This window comes from Tetrao urogallus, assembly GCF_951394365.1.
Source record: "Tetrao urogallus genome assembly, chromosome: 8".
In the NCBI taxonomy this organism is placed as follows: Eukaryota; Metazoa; Chordata; class Aves; order Galliformes; family Phasianidae; genus Tetrao; species Tetrao urogallus.
This window is the reverse complement of record NC_136821.1, coordinates 21,835,399-21,850,411: the sequence shown is the minus strand read 5'-3', so window position 1 is coordinate 21,850,411 and position 15,013 is coordinate 21,835,399. Positions and strand designations below refer to the sequence as shown.

At 40.4% G+C, this 15,013-nt stretch overlaps 1 protein-coding gene across 1 annotated transcript in view; it reads left to right on the top strand.

Annotated features, from left to right (window-relative positions):
* Positions 1–15,013, top strand: part of TTN (titin) — a gene marked incomplete at its 5' end in the record, with an annotated part of 236,845 nt that overhangs the window by 213,126 nt on the left and 8,706 nt on the right. The window contains 23 exons of the mRNA XM_079538876.1: positions 77–382; positions 483–2,249; positions 2,347–2,643; positions 2,963–3,250; positions 3,343–3,642; positions 3,768–5,834; positions 5,935–6,237; positions 6,319–6,624; positions 6,725–7,015; positions 7,190–7,489; positions 7,594–7,899; positions 8,149–8,454; positions 8,556–8,837; positions 9,476–10,069; positions 10,175–10,462; positions 10,576–10,875; positions 11,331–11,633; positions 11,922–12,224; positions 12,335–12,919; positions 13,080–13,385; positions 13,478–13,777; positions 14,016–14,591; positions 14,687–14,992. Of these exons, the coding sequence (XP_079395002.1) occupies positions 77–382; positions 483–2,249; positions 2,347–2,643; positions 2,963–3,250; positions 3,343–3,642; positions 3,768–5,834; positions 5,935–6,237; positions 6,319–6,624; positions 6,725–7,015; positions 7,190–7,489; positions 7,594–7,899; positions 8,149–8,454; positions 8,556–8,837; positions 9,476–10,069; positions 10,175–10,462; positions 10,576–10,875; positions 11,331–11,633; positions 11,922–12,224; positions 12,335–12,919; positions 13,080–13,385; positions 13,478–13,777; positions 14,016–14,591; positions 14,687–14,992 (10,980 nt within the window). The remainder of the gene's footprint in view (positions 1–76; positions 383–482; positions 2,250–2,346; positions 2,644–2,962; positions 3,251–3,342; positions 3,643–3,767; positions 5,835–5,934; positions 6,238–6,318; positions 6,625–6,724; positions 7,016–7,189; positions 7,490–7,593; positions 7,900–8,148; positions 8,455–8,555; positions 8,838–9,475; positions 10,070–10,174; positions 10,463–10,575; positions 10,876–11,330; positions 11,634–11,921; positions 12,225–12,334; positions 12,920–13,079; positions 13,386–13,477; positions 13,778–14,015; positions 14,592–14,686; positions 14,993–15,013) is intronic.

Here is a 15,013-nt window from a genome sequence, read left to right as displayed (position 1 = left end):
CAGGATATTTTATTCCTTTTAATGATTACTTCTACGTATGGCTTCTGACTTTCTTTTCTTAAACTGTCACTTACAGATAAGCCAGGCTCACCAACAAAATTGAAGGTTGTGGATACAACTAAGACATCTGTCACCCTTGGCTGGATTAAACCTACTTATGATGGAGGAAGCCCAATTACCAGCTATGTGGTCGAGAAAAGGGAAGGTGAAGAGCAAGAATGGACTGTAGTCAGCTCTAAGGGAGAAGTGAGAACAACTGAATATGTTGTATCCCACCTTCAGCCAAGCATTAATTATTATTTCCGCGTCTCTGCTATAAATTGTGCTGGACAAGGAGAGCCTATTGAAATGACAGAGCCTGTTCAAGCTAAAGATATTCTCGGTACTGTACCTTTCCATAACTTTTCTGTGGTTTTATTTTTCAGACCTTTTTTTATTTTACCTTCTAAATATGCATTATTCATTTTTATCTATTTCCACAGTGGCACCAGAGATTGATCTGGATGTTGCCCTCCGGACCTCTATCATTGCTAAAGCAGGTGAAGATGTGGAAATAATGATTCCATTCAAAGGAAGACCTCCTCCAACTGTCACATGGAGAAAGGGTGACAAAAATCTCGGAACTGATGAAAAATATATCATCCAGAATACAGAATCATCAACATTACTTTCTATTCCTCAAGTTACTCGAGATGACACAGGAAAATATGTTCTTACAATTGAAAATGGAGTTGGAGAACCCAAATCATCATTTGTGAATGTGAAGGTACTTGACACACCATCTGCCTGCCAGAAGCTGCAGCTTAAGCATGTTTCTCGTGGCACAGTTACACTGGTATGGGAGCCACCTCTCATTAATGGTGGTTCTGAAATAACAAATTATGTTGTTGAAAAAAGAGATGCTACAAAGAGGGCTTGGTCAACTGTAACAACAAAGTGTTCTCAAACTACCTTTAAGCTAACTAACCTGTCAGAAAAGACTGCATTCTTCTTCCGTGTTCTTGCTGAAAATGAAATTGGACTGGGTGAGCCTTGTGAGACATCTGAACCAGTGAAAGCTGCAGACGTACCAGGACCTATAAAAGACCTTGCCATGAAAGATTCTACAAAAACTTCTGTTAAATTGCATTGGAGCAAACCGGACTATGATGGTGGTAGCATTATATCAGACTACATTATTGAAAAGAAACTGCAGGAAGAAAAGGAATGGACGTACGCAGGCACAAGCAAGAGCTGTGAATTTGAAGTTGAAAGACTTAAAGAGCTGTCTGTCATGGAATTCAGAGTCTTTGCAAAAAATGAAAAAGGCATGAGTGATGGTGTTACTGTTGGACCCATTACAGTAAAAGAATATATAATAACACCAGAAGCTGACCTTTCTGACATTCCTGGAGGTCAAATCACTGTGCGAATTGGGCATAACCTTCACATTGAACTGCCCTATAAGGGTAAACCTAAGCCATCAATGAGCTGGCTGAAGGACAACCTCCCTCTTAAAGAAACTGAACATCTTCGTTTCAAGAAAACTGAAAACAAGATAAGCTTAAGTATCAAGAATGTGAAAAAGGAGCATGGTGGCAAATATACTTTGATTCTTGATAATGTTGTCTCCAGAAAAACATTTACAATCACTGTCATCACTCTTGGTCCACCATCTAAACCAAAAGGACCCTTAAGACTAGATGAAGTCAAAGCAGATAGTGTAGTTTTGTCATGGGAAGCTCCTGAAGATGATGGGGGAGGTGAAATTACTGGCTACAGTATTGAGAAAAGAGAAACTTCTCAAATGAACTGGAAGCTGGTGTGCTCGAGTGCTGCTAGAACAACTTTCAAAGTACCAAACCTCGTTAAAGACACTGAATATCAGTTTAGAGTCCGTGCAGAAAACAGATACGGAGTAAGCCCACCTCTTGTCTCAGCAGATGTTGTGGCAAAGCATCAATTCAGAACACCAGGTGCACCAGGCAAGCCTGTTGTATACAATGTAACTGCTGATGGAATGACCATAGCGTGGGATGCTCCTGCTTATGATGGTGGTTCAGAAATCATTGGCTACCACGTTGAAAAGAAGGAGAGAAACAGTATTTTGTGGCAGAAGGTTAATGTTGCATTAATATCTAGCAGAGAATACAGGATTACTGGGCTAGTTGAGGGTCTGGATTACCAGTTCCAAGTGTATGCAGAAAACACTGCCGGTCTAAGCCGAGCCAGCGAGCCAAGCAAGTTTACTTTGGCAGTCTCTCCAGTAGGTGAGTGAATGACCAGTCATCCCCCAAAATTCTAGTGTTCTAGATTATGGTGAACAGTAATAAAAAATAATTCTTCATTGTTTTTCCCCCCTTTCAGATCCACCTGGTACTCCTGATTACATTGATGTCACCAGAGAAACAGTCACTCTTAAATGGACCCCCCCACTGCGTGATGGAGGCAGTAAGATTGTGGCCTACAGTATTGAGAAGCGGCAAGGAAGTGAAGACCGGTGGCTGAGATGTAACTTTACTGATGTCAGTGAATGCCAATATACAGTTACAGGACTTAGTCCAGGTGATCGATATGAATTCAGAGTGCTTGCAAGAAATGCTGTTGGTACCATCAGCCCACCTTCACAGTCTTCAGGCTATATCATGACCAGAGATGAAAATGGTAAGATTTCTTAACATAATTGTTTGGATACTGGAGCCAAGTAGACCTTGTGGAAGATGGGAGGTCATAGGGGGGAGAAATGTTTGACTGCCCTTCCACTCAACTCAGAATCATGCTCCAGCATAGGAGGAACTAAATGGAGGACCCAAACCTGACAGACATGGGTAATCATTGCTACACTAGAGTAACAACATACAATAGTCTTTTTCACCTGTTGTAGAATGTTGCTAACAGGAAAAATAAGCTTACAGTTTGTAATTCTGTATATAACAATGTTTTATAATTACTGAGTTAAGAAGACTATATTTTCCTTTTTCAGTTGCTCCAACAATTGAATTTGGCCCTGAGCACTTTGAAGGCCTAACTGTTAAAGCTGGAGAGAGCATTAGACTTAAAGCTTTAATTAAAGGACGTCCAGTACCTAAGGTGACATGGTTTAAGGATGGCAAGGAGATTGAAAAAACAATGAGTATAGAAATAACTACAGGTATTGGATATAGCACAATCTTCATTAGAGATGCTACCCGGGATCATCGTGGAGTGTACACAGTAGAAGCCAAAAATGCATCAGGCACTAAACGAGAAGATATTACATTCAGAATACAAGGTATCACACCAAATGCTTTTAGTACAATTTTTTATACCAATATTTTACTCTAAGTGCCAATAAATTATAATTCCAAACTTTTTATTTTACAGACGCGCCAGGAAAAGTCGGTGGACCAATACGATTCACAAACATCACTGGAGAAAAAGTGACATTATGGTGGGAGCCTCCTGCTAATGATGGTTGTGCTTCTATTTCCCACTACATCATTGAAAAGCGTGAAACCAGCAGGATTGCATGGGCATTAGTTGATGACAAGTGTGAAGCTTGCAGCTACACTGCACTTAAATTAATTAAAGGCAATGAGTACCAGTTCCGTGTCTCTGCAGTAAACAAATTTGGAGTTGGCAGACCATTGGAGTCTGATCCAGTTGTAGCACAAATACCTTACAGTAAGTTTCCATCTCATTCTGTGGAAATAACTATAGAGTTACAATCTTCTATTTCTAATTATGTTTTTCTTTTCCTTTTTTTTTTTTTTTTTTTTTTTTTTTTTTTTTTTTTTTTTTTTTTTTAGCTCTTCCTGATGCCCCGGGAACACCAGAGCCCACTAACGTAACAGGAGACAGTATCACTCTGACATGGGCAAGACCAAAGTCAGATGGTGGAAGTGAGATAAATGAATATATTCTAGAAAGGAGAGAAAAGAAGAGCATGCGCTGGGTTAAAGTGATCAGTAAGAGGCCCATTGCTGAGAACAGATACAGAGTAACTGGCCTTATTGAAGGCAACGAATATGAATTCCATGTCATGGCTGAAAATGCTGCAGGAGTTGGACCTCCAAGTGATGTTTCAAAGCTAATTAAATGCAGAGAACCAGTTAGCCCACCTAGTGCACCTAATGTCGTAAGGGTGACGGATACATCAAAGACTAGTGTAAGCTTAGAGTGGACCAAACCAGTTTTTGATGGCGGTATGGAAATAATTGGATACATTATTGAGATGTGCAAAGCTGATCTAGAAACATGGCAGAAAGTCAATGCAGAGACTGTTCTTGCTACTAAATATACCGTGGTTGATCTGGAGGCAGGAGAACACTATAAATTCAGAGTGAGTGCGGTCAATGGTGCTGGCAAAGGAGAAAGCTGTGAAGTTCCTGCATCAGTCCAAACTGTAGACAGGCTTTCTGCACCTGAAATTGACATTGATGCAAACTTCAAGCAGACTCACATTGTGAGAGCAGGTGCAAGTATTCGCCTATTTATTGCCTTCTCTGGAAGACCTGTTCCTACTGCTGTGTGGTCCAAAGCAGATGCAAATCTGAGCTTGCGTGCTGACATTCAAACCACTGACTCATTTAGCACATTGACTGTGGAGGAATGCAATAGAAACGATGCTGGCAAATATGTCTTTACTGTGGAAAACAACAGTGGAAGTAAGTCAATTACATTTACTGTCAAGGTGTTGGACACTCCTGGTCCACCTGGTCCTATTACATTTAAGGATGTGACCCGAGGATCTATTACTTTAATGTGGGATGCTCCTGTACTGGATGGAGGTTCACGTATTCATCACTACATTGTGGAAAAACGGGAAGCAAGCCGTCGTAGCTGGCAAGTGGTGAGTTCAAAATGCACTCGACAAATCTTTAAGGTCACTGATCTGGCAGAAGGTGTTCCATATTACTACCGAGTGTCAGCAGAAAATGAATATGGCGTAGGTGAACCTTGTGAGTTGACGGAACCAATTGTAGCCACTGAAGAACCTGCACCACCTAAGAGATTAGATATTGTTGATACTACCAAATCTTCTGTAGTTTTAGCTTGGCTTAAACCTGACCATGATGGTGGTAGTCGTGTTACTGGATACCTTCTTGAAATGAAACAGAAAGGCTCTGACAAATGGATTCCGGCTGGTCAAACCAAGCAACTTACTTTCACTGTTGAAGGCCTTGTGGAAAACACTGAATATGAGTTCCGGGTCAAGGCAAAGAATGATGCTGGCTACAGTGAGCCAAGAGAAGCTTTCTCTTCTGTTATTATTAAAGAGCCACAGATTGAACCAACAGCAGATCTCAGTGAAATAAGCAGACAACTCATAACATGCAAGGCTGGAAGCACTTTTACTATTGATATACCAATTAGTGGCCGCCCAGCTCCAAAAGTGACATGGAAACTTGAGGAGATGAGGCTGAAGGAAACTGAGAGAGTTAGCATCAAGACAACAAAAGACAGAACCACACTGACTGTAAAGGACAGTATGAGAGGCGACTCTGGGAAATACTACCTCACGCTTGAAAACACTGCTGGTGTGAAAACATTCACTGTCACAGTGGTAGTCATAGGACGGCCAGGTCCAGTCACCGGCCCAATTGAAATATCATCGGTCTCTGCTGAATCCTGCGTGTTGACCTGGAAAGAACCTGAAGACAATGGTGGCAGTGATATTACAAACTACATTGTAGAGAAACGTGAATCTGGCACAACAGCATGGCAGCTGGTAAATTCGAGTGTAAAACGTACACAGATCAAAGTCACCCGTCTCACAAAATACCAGGAGTACAGTTTTCGAGTAAGCTCAGAAAACAGATTTGGAGTCAGCAAACCCCTTGAATCAAAAACTGTAGTTGCTGAACATCCATTTGGTAAGTGAAACATTTTTACTTTTATTTTTAAGTTGTTGTTCTCCTCTGGCTGTTATATTTTTAATAACTAATATTTTCCCAACCTCCCATTTGTGTTTAGTCCCACCAAGCCCACCTTCAAGGCCAGAAGTTTATTCCGTGTCTGCAAATGCCATGGCAATTCGTTGGGAGGAACCCTATCATGATGGTGGCAGCAAAGTTATTGGATACTGGGTTGAAAAGAAAGAGCGCAACACCATCCTTTGGGTGAAGGAAAATAAAGTGCCATGCTGTGAATGCAACTTCAAAATCACTGGGCTGGTGGAAGGGCTAGAATATCAATTCAGAACCTATGCTCTAAATGCTGCAGGTGTTAGCAAAGCTAGTGAAGCTTCCAGACCTGTAGTGGCTCAAAATCCAGTTGGTAAGTATTATTTTCAATAGTTGTTTTGTATATTAAGTTAAAATAGAATGGCATTTCTCATTTTCTGTTTTATTCCTCCAGATCCACCGGGAAGGCCAGAAGTAACAGATGTCACCAGATCTACAGTGTCCCTGAGCTGGTCACCACCACTTTACGATGGTGGAAGTAAAGTTATTGGATACATCATTGAACGGAAACCATATAATGAATCTGGCGATGGACGCTGGCTGAAATGCAATTATACCATAGTCTCAGAAAACTTCTTTACAGTGACAGCTCTTGGTGAAGATGAAGCATATGAATTCCGTGTTCTAGCAAAGAATGCAGCTGGTGTGATTAGCAAAGGATCTGAATCAACCGGTGCTGTCATTTGCAAAGATGAATACTGTAAGAAATATTCATTTGGAACAACTAAATACATGGCGTTCCATTTTTAATACCATCTTCTAATTTGTAATTTATTTATTTATTTTTTTTCCTCTGACAGCACCACCAAAGGCTGAACTCGATGCCAGGTTGCAGGGAGAAGTTGTAACCATTAGGGCTGGATCTGATCTTGTTCTTGATGCGGCCATTGGTGGGAAACCAGAACCAAAAGTCTTCTGGTCCAAAGGAGATAAGGAATTGGACCTATGTGAAAAGATATCTCTGCAGTACACCAGCAAACGAGCCATTGCAATTATCAAGTTCTGTGACAGAAGTGATACTGGAAAATATACTCTAACAGTGAAAAATGCCAGTGGGACAAAGCAAATTTCTGTTCTTGTCAAAGTGCTTGGTATGTTTTTCGTGATCAATATTTGTGCTTAATGTATATTAAATTAAAAAACAAACAAACAAACAAACAACAGAACCAAAAACTAAACAAGAAACACAAGTGTTGCTGTAAAAATAAGAGTGAGGAATTTTTCCTTAGTTGCTAATAATAACACTTATTTCTACCTCTACTCAGATTCACCAGGTCCATGCGCAGGAAAAATCACAGTAAGCAGGATAACTGAAGAGAAGTGCACTCTGGCATGGAATATTCCTGAGGAGGATGGAGGTGCACAAATCACTCACTACATTGTAGAAAGGCGCGAAACCAGCAGACTTCACTGGGTTATTGTTGAGGCCGAATGCCAGACATTATCATGTGTGGTAACAAAACTTATTAAAAATAACGAGTACATCTTCCGTGTCAGAGGTGTCAACAAATATGGGCCAGGTGTTCCACTTGAAACAGAACCTATCATTGCCAGGAATGCTTTCAGTGAGTGTTACTACCTTCCATTCTGTGTCAGTATGTGTGGAATGTCTGTCATAGGTAAAGAATTTGTAAAACAATTTTTTTCCCTTCATTTTTAAAACCAACAGCTATCCCAACACAGCCCGGTACTCCTGAAGAAGTGAGTGTTGGCAAGGAACACATCATCATTCAGTGGACAAAACCAGAATCAGATGGTGGCAGTGAGATTAAGGATTATCTTGTAGACAAACGTGAAAGGAAAAGTCTGCGCTGGACACGAGTGAACAGAGATTACACTATTTATGATACCAGACTGAAAGTTACTGGTCTTATGGAAGGTGGTCAGTACCAGTTCCGTGTCACTGCAGTGAATGCTGCTGGAAACAGCGAGCCTAGCGAAGCTTCACAATATATGTTATGCAAGGAACCATCATGTAAGTTGCCACATTTAAAATATATTTTAACTTTTACTTATAATAATGGAGCATAAAACCAAATTCATGCTTCAACTAGGATACTCAGAAAGACATAGGAACTCACTGATCTAGATAGTATTTGAAAAAATTTAGAAGAAGTTGTAGTTCATTTTAAATGCATTTCCCAGTTTATACTGTTGATAAGTTATTTTTAACTGTAAAATGTTCCCTTAACCAACGTGAAATACATTTTCTTGTTTTTCAAAGATACTCCTGCAGCACCTTCAGCTCCAAGAGTTGTGGACACTACTATGCACAGCATAAGTTTAGCGTGGTCAAAGCCCACATATGATGGTGGTGCTGACATCTTAGGCTACGTTCTTGAGATGAAGGAAGAAGGTACTGAACAGTGGTACCGACCACATACAACTCCCACTCTGAGGAATGCTGAGTTCACCGTAACTGGTCTTAAAACAACCCAGAAATACCAATTTAGAGTTGCTGCTACCAATGTGAATGGTATGAGTGAATTTAGTGAATCATCAGCAGAAATAGAACCTGTGGAAAGAATAGGTAATTTGAAAAATTCAACGTGTATTTTAAAGAATAATTCTATTTTCTTTTAAAACTACTAAAACATTAATTCATTTTATGTTTCTTGTACTCTTTGTCAGAAAAACCTGAGCTTGAGCTTGCTGATGACCTGAGGAAGACAGTAACAGTGAGAGCTGGTGGTTCCCTGCGTCTGATGGTCTCTGTGTCGGGTAGACCTGCTCCTGTAATCACGTGGAGCAAGCAGGGTGTTGACCTTGTAAGTCGAGGTATTATCGATACTACAGACAGCTACACTCTACTTATTGTGGATAAAGTTAATCGGTACGATGCTGGAAAGTATGTAATTGAAGCTGAAAACCAATCAGGAAAAAAATCAGCAACTATTTCTGTGAAAGTGTATGGTAAGTACTTCTACAGTTATACATGGTTATTAGACTACTTGTGGTGCATGTTACTGAGGAGTAAGAAATTCAGTCATTTCCAAAGGAAGTTTGTAGTTCTAAACAGCATGAAATTGTTTGAGAAGAAGTCAAAGAAATAGAGGAAAATATGAAGTTCTAAAGCTGAGCTAAGCTACAGTCGTAGAATCATTAAGGTGGGAAAAGACCACTGAAATCATCTAGTCCCACCACCATGCCTTCTAAACCCATGTCCCTAAGTGCCACATCTACTATTTTCTTGAGAATCTCCTGGGACAGTGATTCCACCACTCCCTGAGCAGCCTGTTCCAATGCATTACTGCTGCTTCTGAGAAGAAATTTTTTCTAATATCCAACCTAAACCTCCTCGGCTCAACTTAAAGCCACTGCCTCTTATTCTATCGCTGTTATCCGGAACAAGAGTCCATGATCTACCTCCTTTCACATAGTGGTAGAGAGCAATAAGGTCTCCCGCGAGCCTCCTCTTTTCCAAACTAAACAATCCCATTTATAAATGAAATCCTACTGTTATTGTTATTATTTATTGTTGTTGTTTTAATTCAGAACTCAATCTGAGGAAGGGATCTCAAAGAAAAAAAAATATTTTCTTTTTGGTTTAGATACACCCGGTCCACCAGCTGCAGTGAGAATTAAGGAAGTATCAAGAGATTCTGCAACACTTACTTGGGACATTCCAACCATTGATGGTGGAGCCCCTGTCAGCAATTATATAATTGAGAAACGTGAAGCTTCCATGAGAGCTTACAAGACTGTCACTACCAAATGCAGCAAGACATTTTATAGAGTTACTGGACTTCTGGAAGGAGCTTTGTATTATTTCAGAGTACTGCCAGAAAATATTTATGGCATTGGTGAAGCTTGTGAAACATCTGACGCAGTATTAGTATCTGATGTACCTATGCCACCACAAAAACTGGAAGTGATCGACATCACCAAATCAACTGTTACTCTTGCTTGGGAGAAACCACCACATGATGGTGGCAGCAGATTGACTGGCTATGTTATTGAGGCCTGCAAAGCTGGAACAGAAAGATGGTTGAAGGTAGTGACAGTAAAGCCTACTGTCTATGAACATACAATTATCTCTCTCAATGAAGGCGAACAGTACTTGTTCAGGGTCAGAGCACAGAATCAGAAGGGTGTTTCAGAAGCACGAGAGATTGTCACAGCAGTAACAGTACAGGACCAAAAAGGTAAGTATCTACTGCTAAAAATAACAGTGTGAAACTGACACCAAGTGAATGGAATATTTATAAAACATATTCTGAGAAAATCAATGTACTTCTTTCTTTTCTTAGTTCTGCCGACAATTGACCTTGCCGGAATACCTCAGAAGACAATTCATGTACCTGCTGGCAAGCCCATCGAGTTAGCTATTCCAATTGGAGGACGGCCACCTCCAGCTGCATCTTGGTTCTTGGCTGGTTCTAAACTAAAAGAATCAGAACGCATCAAAATGGAGACTGCTGCCAAAATGGCTAAACTGACAGTTCGTGAGACCACCATTCATGACACTGGAGAGTATACACTTGAACTGAAGAACACAACTGGAACAGTTACTGATACAATAAAAGTTATAATCCTTGGTAAGAACTGCTGAAAGTAATCATCCGTGATCTTCATTTGTCTGAACTTTGCTCCCATCGATATGATTCTTTTCTCAACACTATTTTTTGGCTTTTAATTTTATTTTTCATAGACAAACCTGGACCACCTGTTGGACCTATCCGAATTGATGAAATTGATTCAAATTATGTAACCATCTCCTGGGAGCCACCTGAGCTGGACGGTGGAGCTACACTTAGTGGCTATGTGGTAGAGCAGCGTGATGCTCACCGTCCTGGATGGCTGCCAGTTTCAGAGTCGGTAACCAGAACAACATACAAGTTCACCAGGCTTGTTGAAGGTGCAGAATACGTGTTCCGTGTGGCTGCTACAAACCGCTTTGGAATTGGATCTTACCTGCAGTCTGAGATTATAGAATGCAAGAGCAGAATTCGTAAGTCTACCTTTAAGAACAATATATGCATGTTTACATGGCTTATGTAGCCACACACAGATAAGATTTTCCTAAATGTTACCACCTTCTTTTGCCAAATAATGGGATACACTGTGCTACACTGTAGCCTTTGTATGTTACTGGGGAAAAACACTATCCATAGGCTTATTTAGGTATTGTAAAAGCACCACAGAGAATGTGGACAGTAAGCATGGACTTTTTGTGCTCAGATCTACTGTTAGCTATCTATCTACTATTACAGAAAATTTGCTTTACACCCCATTACAAAAGCAGGATTATTTCATTGGCCTAGTTTGTAAAGTATTTTGATATTTTTTGATTTAAAAGAGTTTGATGCGATGTTGATACTACATTATCATTCATAGTACATTGTATATTTCTCTGTGTAAAATTATTGATGCTTTTTTCGCTAAGTCTGTGCTTCCTTTTTACAGGTATCCCTGGCCCTCCTGGCACTCCAGAAGTGTTTGATGTCTCTCGAGATGGTATGACATTAACTTGGCATCCTCCAGATGATGATGGTGACTCTCAGATTACTGGTTATATTGTGGAACGCAAAGAAGTTAGAGCAGATAGATGGATTCGTGCAAACAAAGTTCCGGTCACTATGACTCGTTACCGTTCCACTGGGTTGGTTGAAGGATTAGAATATGAACACCGCATCACAGCAATCAATGCAAGAGGTGCTGGGAAACCCAGTCGTCCTTCCAAGTCTGTTGTTGCCAGGGATCCAATTGGTAAGTAATTTCCTACATAGATTAAGCATATTATGGCAGAATGGAACGGAAAGTCACTCTTTTTAGTAATTTGAAAATTTATCTGCATGTGTTTATGAAGAGCAGAGGAGATTCTGACTGGAAGGAACCAAGAAAAAAGTATTAGTGAAAATCTTTTCTTCCAAGTTTCCCTATATAAATCCTATAGTGACTACATACAGATCTTATGCTGGAAGTTAGTATTTGTTATGTGTTTTAAATCTTCATAAAGATGATCTTACTGAGCCCTCATGTGGTCTTCTCTTCCAGCTCCTCCAGGGAAACCTCAGAATCCAAGAGTCACTGACACTACAAGAACATCTGTCTCTCTGGCTTGGAGTCCACCAGAAGATGAAGGTGGCTCTAAAGTCACCGGCTACTTAATTGAGATGCAGAAGGTAGATCAATTTGAATGGACCAAATGCAATACCACTCCCACCAAGATTCGTGAATACACTTTGACACATCTACCACAAGGCGCAGAGTACAGATTCCGCGTGCTAGCCTGTAATGCTGGTGGGCCAGGAGAACCTGCTGAAGTGCCAGGAACGGTCAAAATTACTGAAATGCTTGGTAAGACACTTCACATCTTAACTCCTATTGAAACCCATCCTAAAGAAATATTTAGCTAAAGTGTATACCTGTAAAACACACGTGGCCTGAGATGTTAATTTTCTTTACAGAATATCCTGACTTTGAACTTGATGAAAAATACCAGGAAGGTCTCATGGTGAGACAAGGTGGAGTTATCAGGCTTACAATACCCATTAAGGGTAAGCCCATTCCGGTATGCAAATGGACCAAAGAAGGACATGACATCAGCAAAAGGGCCATGATTGCAACCTCCGAAACTCACACAGAACTTGTGATCAAAGATGCAGAAAGAGAAGATTCTGGCACCTACGATCTGGCACTTGAAAACAAGTGTGGCAAAAAAGCTGTGTATATTAAAGTCAGAGTGATTGGCATTCCAAATCCACCAGAAGGGCCTCTTGAGTATGATGATATACAAGCTCGTTCTGTCAGAGTAAGCTGGAGACCTCCCACAGATGATGGTGGTGCAGATATACTAGGTTATGTTGTTGAGAGACGAGAAGTACCAAAGACTGCCTGGTACACTGTTGATTCTAGAGTAAAAGGGACATCTTTGGTGGTGAAAGGTCTAAAAGAAAATGTGGAATATCACTTCCGTGTTTCTGCGGAAAATCATTTTGGCATTAGCAAATCTCTCAAATCTGAAGAACCAGCTGTACCAAAGACACCGCTGAGTAAGTCCCCATTTTAAATCTTTTAAAACTTTTTTTAATGACTACTGCTTGCTTACTTACATTATGCTTCTACAAGTGCAATAGTATGTGCAAACAGTTGAATGCTATGGCTTTATTATTTCTACTAATCGTGTTCTTGTTATTATCTTATTATTATCAGATCCTCCGGAGCCTCCAAACAACCCACCTGAAGTGCTTGATGTCACAAAGAGTTCAGTTAACTTGTCCTGGTCCAGACCTAAAGATGATGGTGGTTCTCGTGTAACTGGGTACTACATTGAACGTAAGGAGACATCTACAGAAAAATGGGTCCGGCATAACAAAACGCAGATCACTACTACAATGTACACAGTCACGGGACTTGTTCCAGATGCTGAATATCAGTTCCGTGTTGTTGCTCAAAATGAAATTGGTGAAAGTGAAGCAAGTCCTGCTTCTGAACCAGTTGTATGCAAGGATCCATTTGGTAAGAAAATGTTTGCATTAATAGATCTTGTGAAGAACAATCTAGTAACAGTCAGAAAGGAATTTTATTTCTGTATATTTTGCAATTTTCAGACAAACCAAGCCAACCTGGAGAAATTGAGATCACTTCGATATCCAAGGACAGCATTACAATGGAATGGGAACGACCTGAAAGCGATGGTGGCAAAGAGATCCTTGGATACTGGGTTGAATATCGACAGTCTGGAGAAAGCACCTGGAAAAAATGCAATAAAGAACTCATCAAGGACAGACAGTTTACAGTAGGAGGTTTATTGGAGGCCACAGAATATGAATTCCGTGTTTTTGCAGAAAATCAGACTGGCCTCAGCAGACCTCGGAGGACTGCTATGGCAGTGAAAACTAAATTAACATGTAAGCAAAAAATACACTGTCATATTTGCTGCAATACTGCTGTGATGTCATGTGTCATAAACCACAGTGATACACTGACTGTGCTTTACAAATTATTTGCCAACAGGACTGTCCTAAGGCGCAGTCCAGTTGTTCAAATGTAAGAGGCACAAGTGTAAATGAAGGTTAAATTTCAGTAAATAAGAATAGAGGAACATTTCATGTTAATTGTCATCCTTTTTTTTCTTCTTTCTTTTAGCTGGAGAAGCACCTGCCATAAGAAAAGAAATGCAGGATGTTACAACTAAACTGGGTGAAGCAGCTCAGCTGACATGCCAGATTGTTGGGAGACCTCTTCCTGATATTAAATGGTACCGCTTTGGCAAAGAATTGGTGCAGAGCCGAAAATACAAAATGTCATCTGATGGACGCAACCATACACTGACAGTATTAACAGATGAACAAGAGGATGAAGGTCTCTACACTTGTATGGCTACCAACGATGTTGGAGAAATTGAAACTAGTGGCAAGCTATTGTTGCAGGCTCCTCCTCAGTTCCATCCTGGCTTCCCATTGAAAGAGAAATACTATGCTGGTGCTGGTGGCACTCTCCGCCTTCACGTTGTGTATATTGGCCGACCAGTACCAGCAATAACTTGGTTCCACAGCAACAAACCTCTGAGAGGATCAGAATCAGTTACTATTGAGAACACAGAGCATTATACTCATCTTGCAATTAAGAATGTCCAGCACAAAACTCATGCTGGGAAGTACAAAGTGCAACTCAGTAACACGTTTGGAACAGTTGACACCGTACTTAATGTGGAAATACAAGGTAAAGAATTCTATTTTCGGTGTATTTGTGGAATATTTTCTAAAATACTGAGTAGCAAAAGAAGAACTAAAAAGATGCTGCTTTCTGTTTTACAGATAAGCCAGATAAACCAGAAGGGCCGATCGTTATAGAATCTGTACTAAAGAACTCTGTGGTGATTAGCTGGAAACCACCAGAGGACGATGGAGGTGCTATGATAACAAATTACGTCATAGAGAAACGTGAAGCCAAGGAAGGAGCAGAATGGGAACTTGTATCTTCAAGCATTTCAGGCACAACTTGTAGAATTGTTAATCTAACTGAAAACGCAGGCTATTATTTCCGTGTTTCTGCTCAGAATACATATGGAATTAGTGAAGCACTGGAAGTCTCATCAGTTGTCGTTATGAAGCCTCCATTTGGTAAGTGAACACCAAAATATC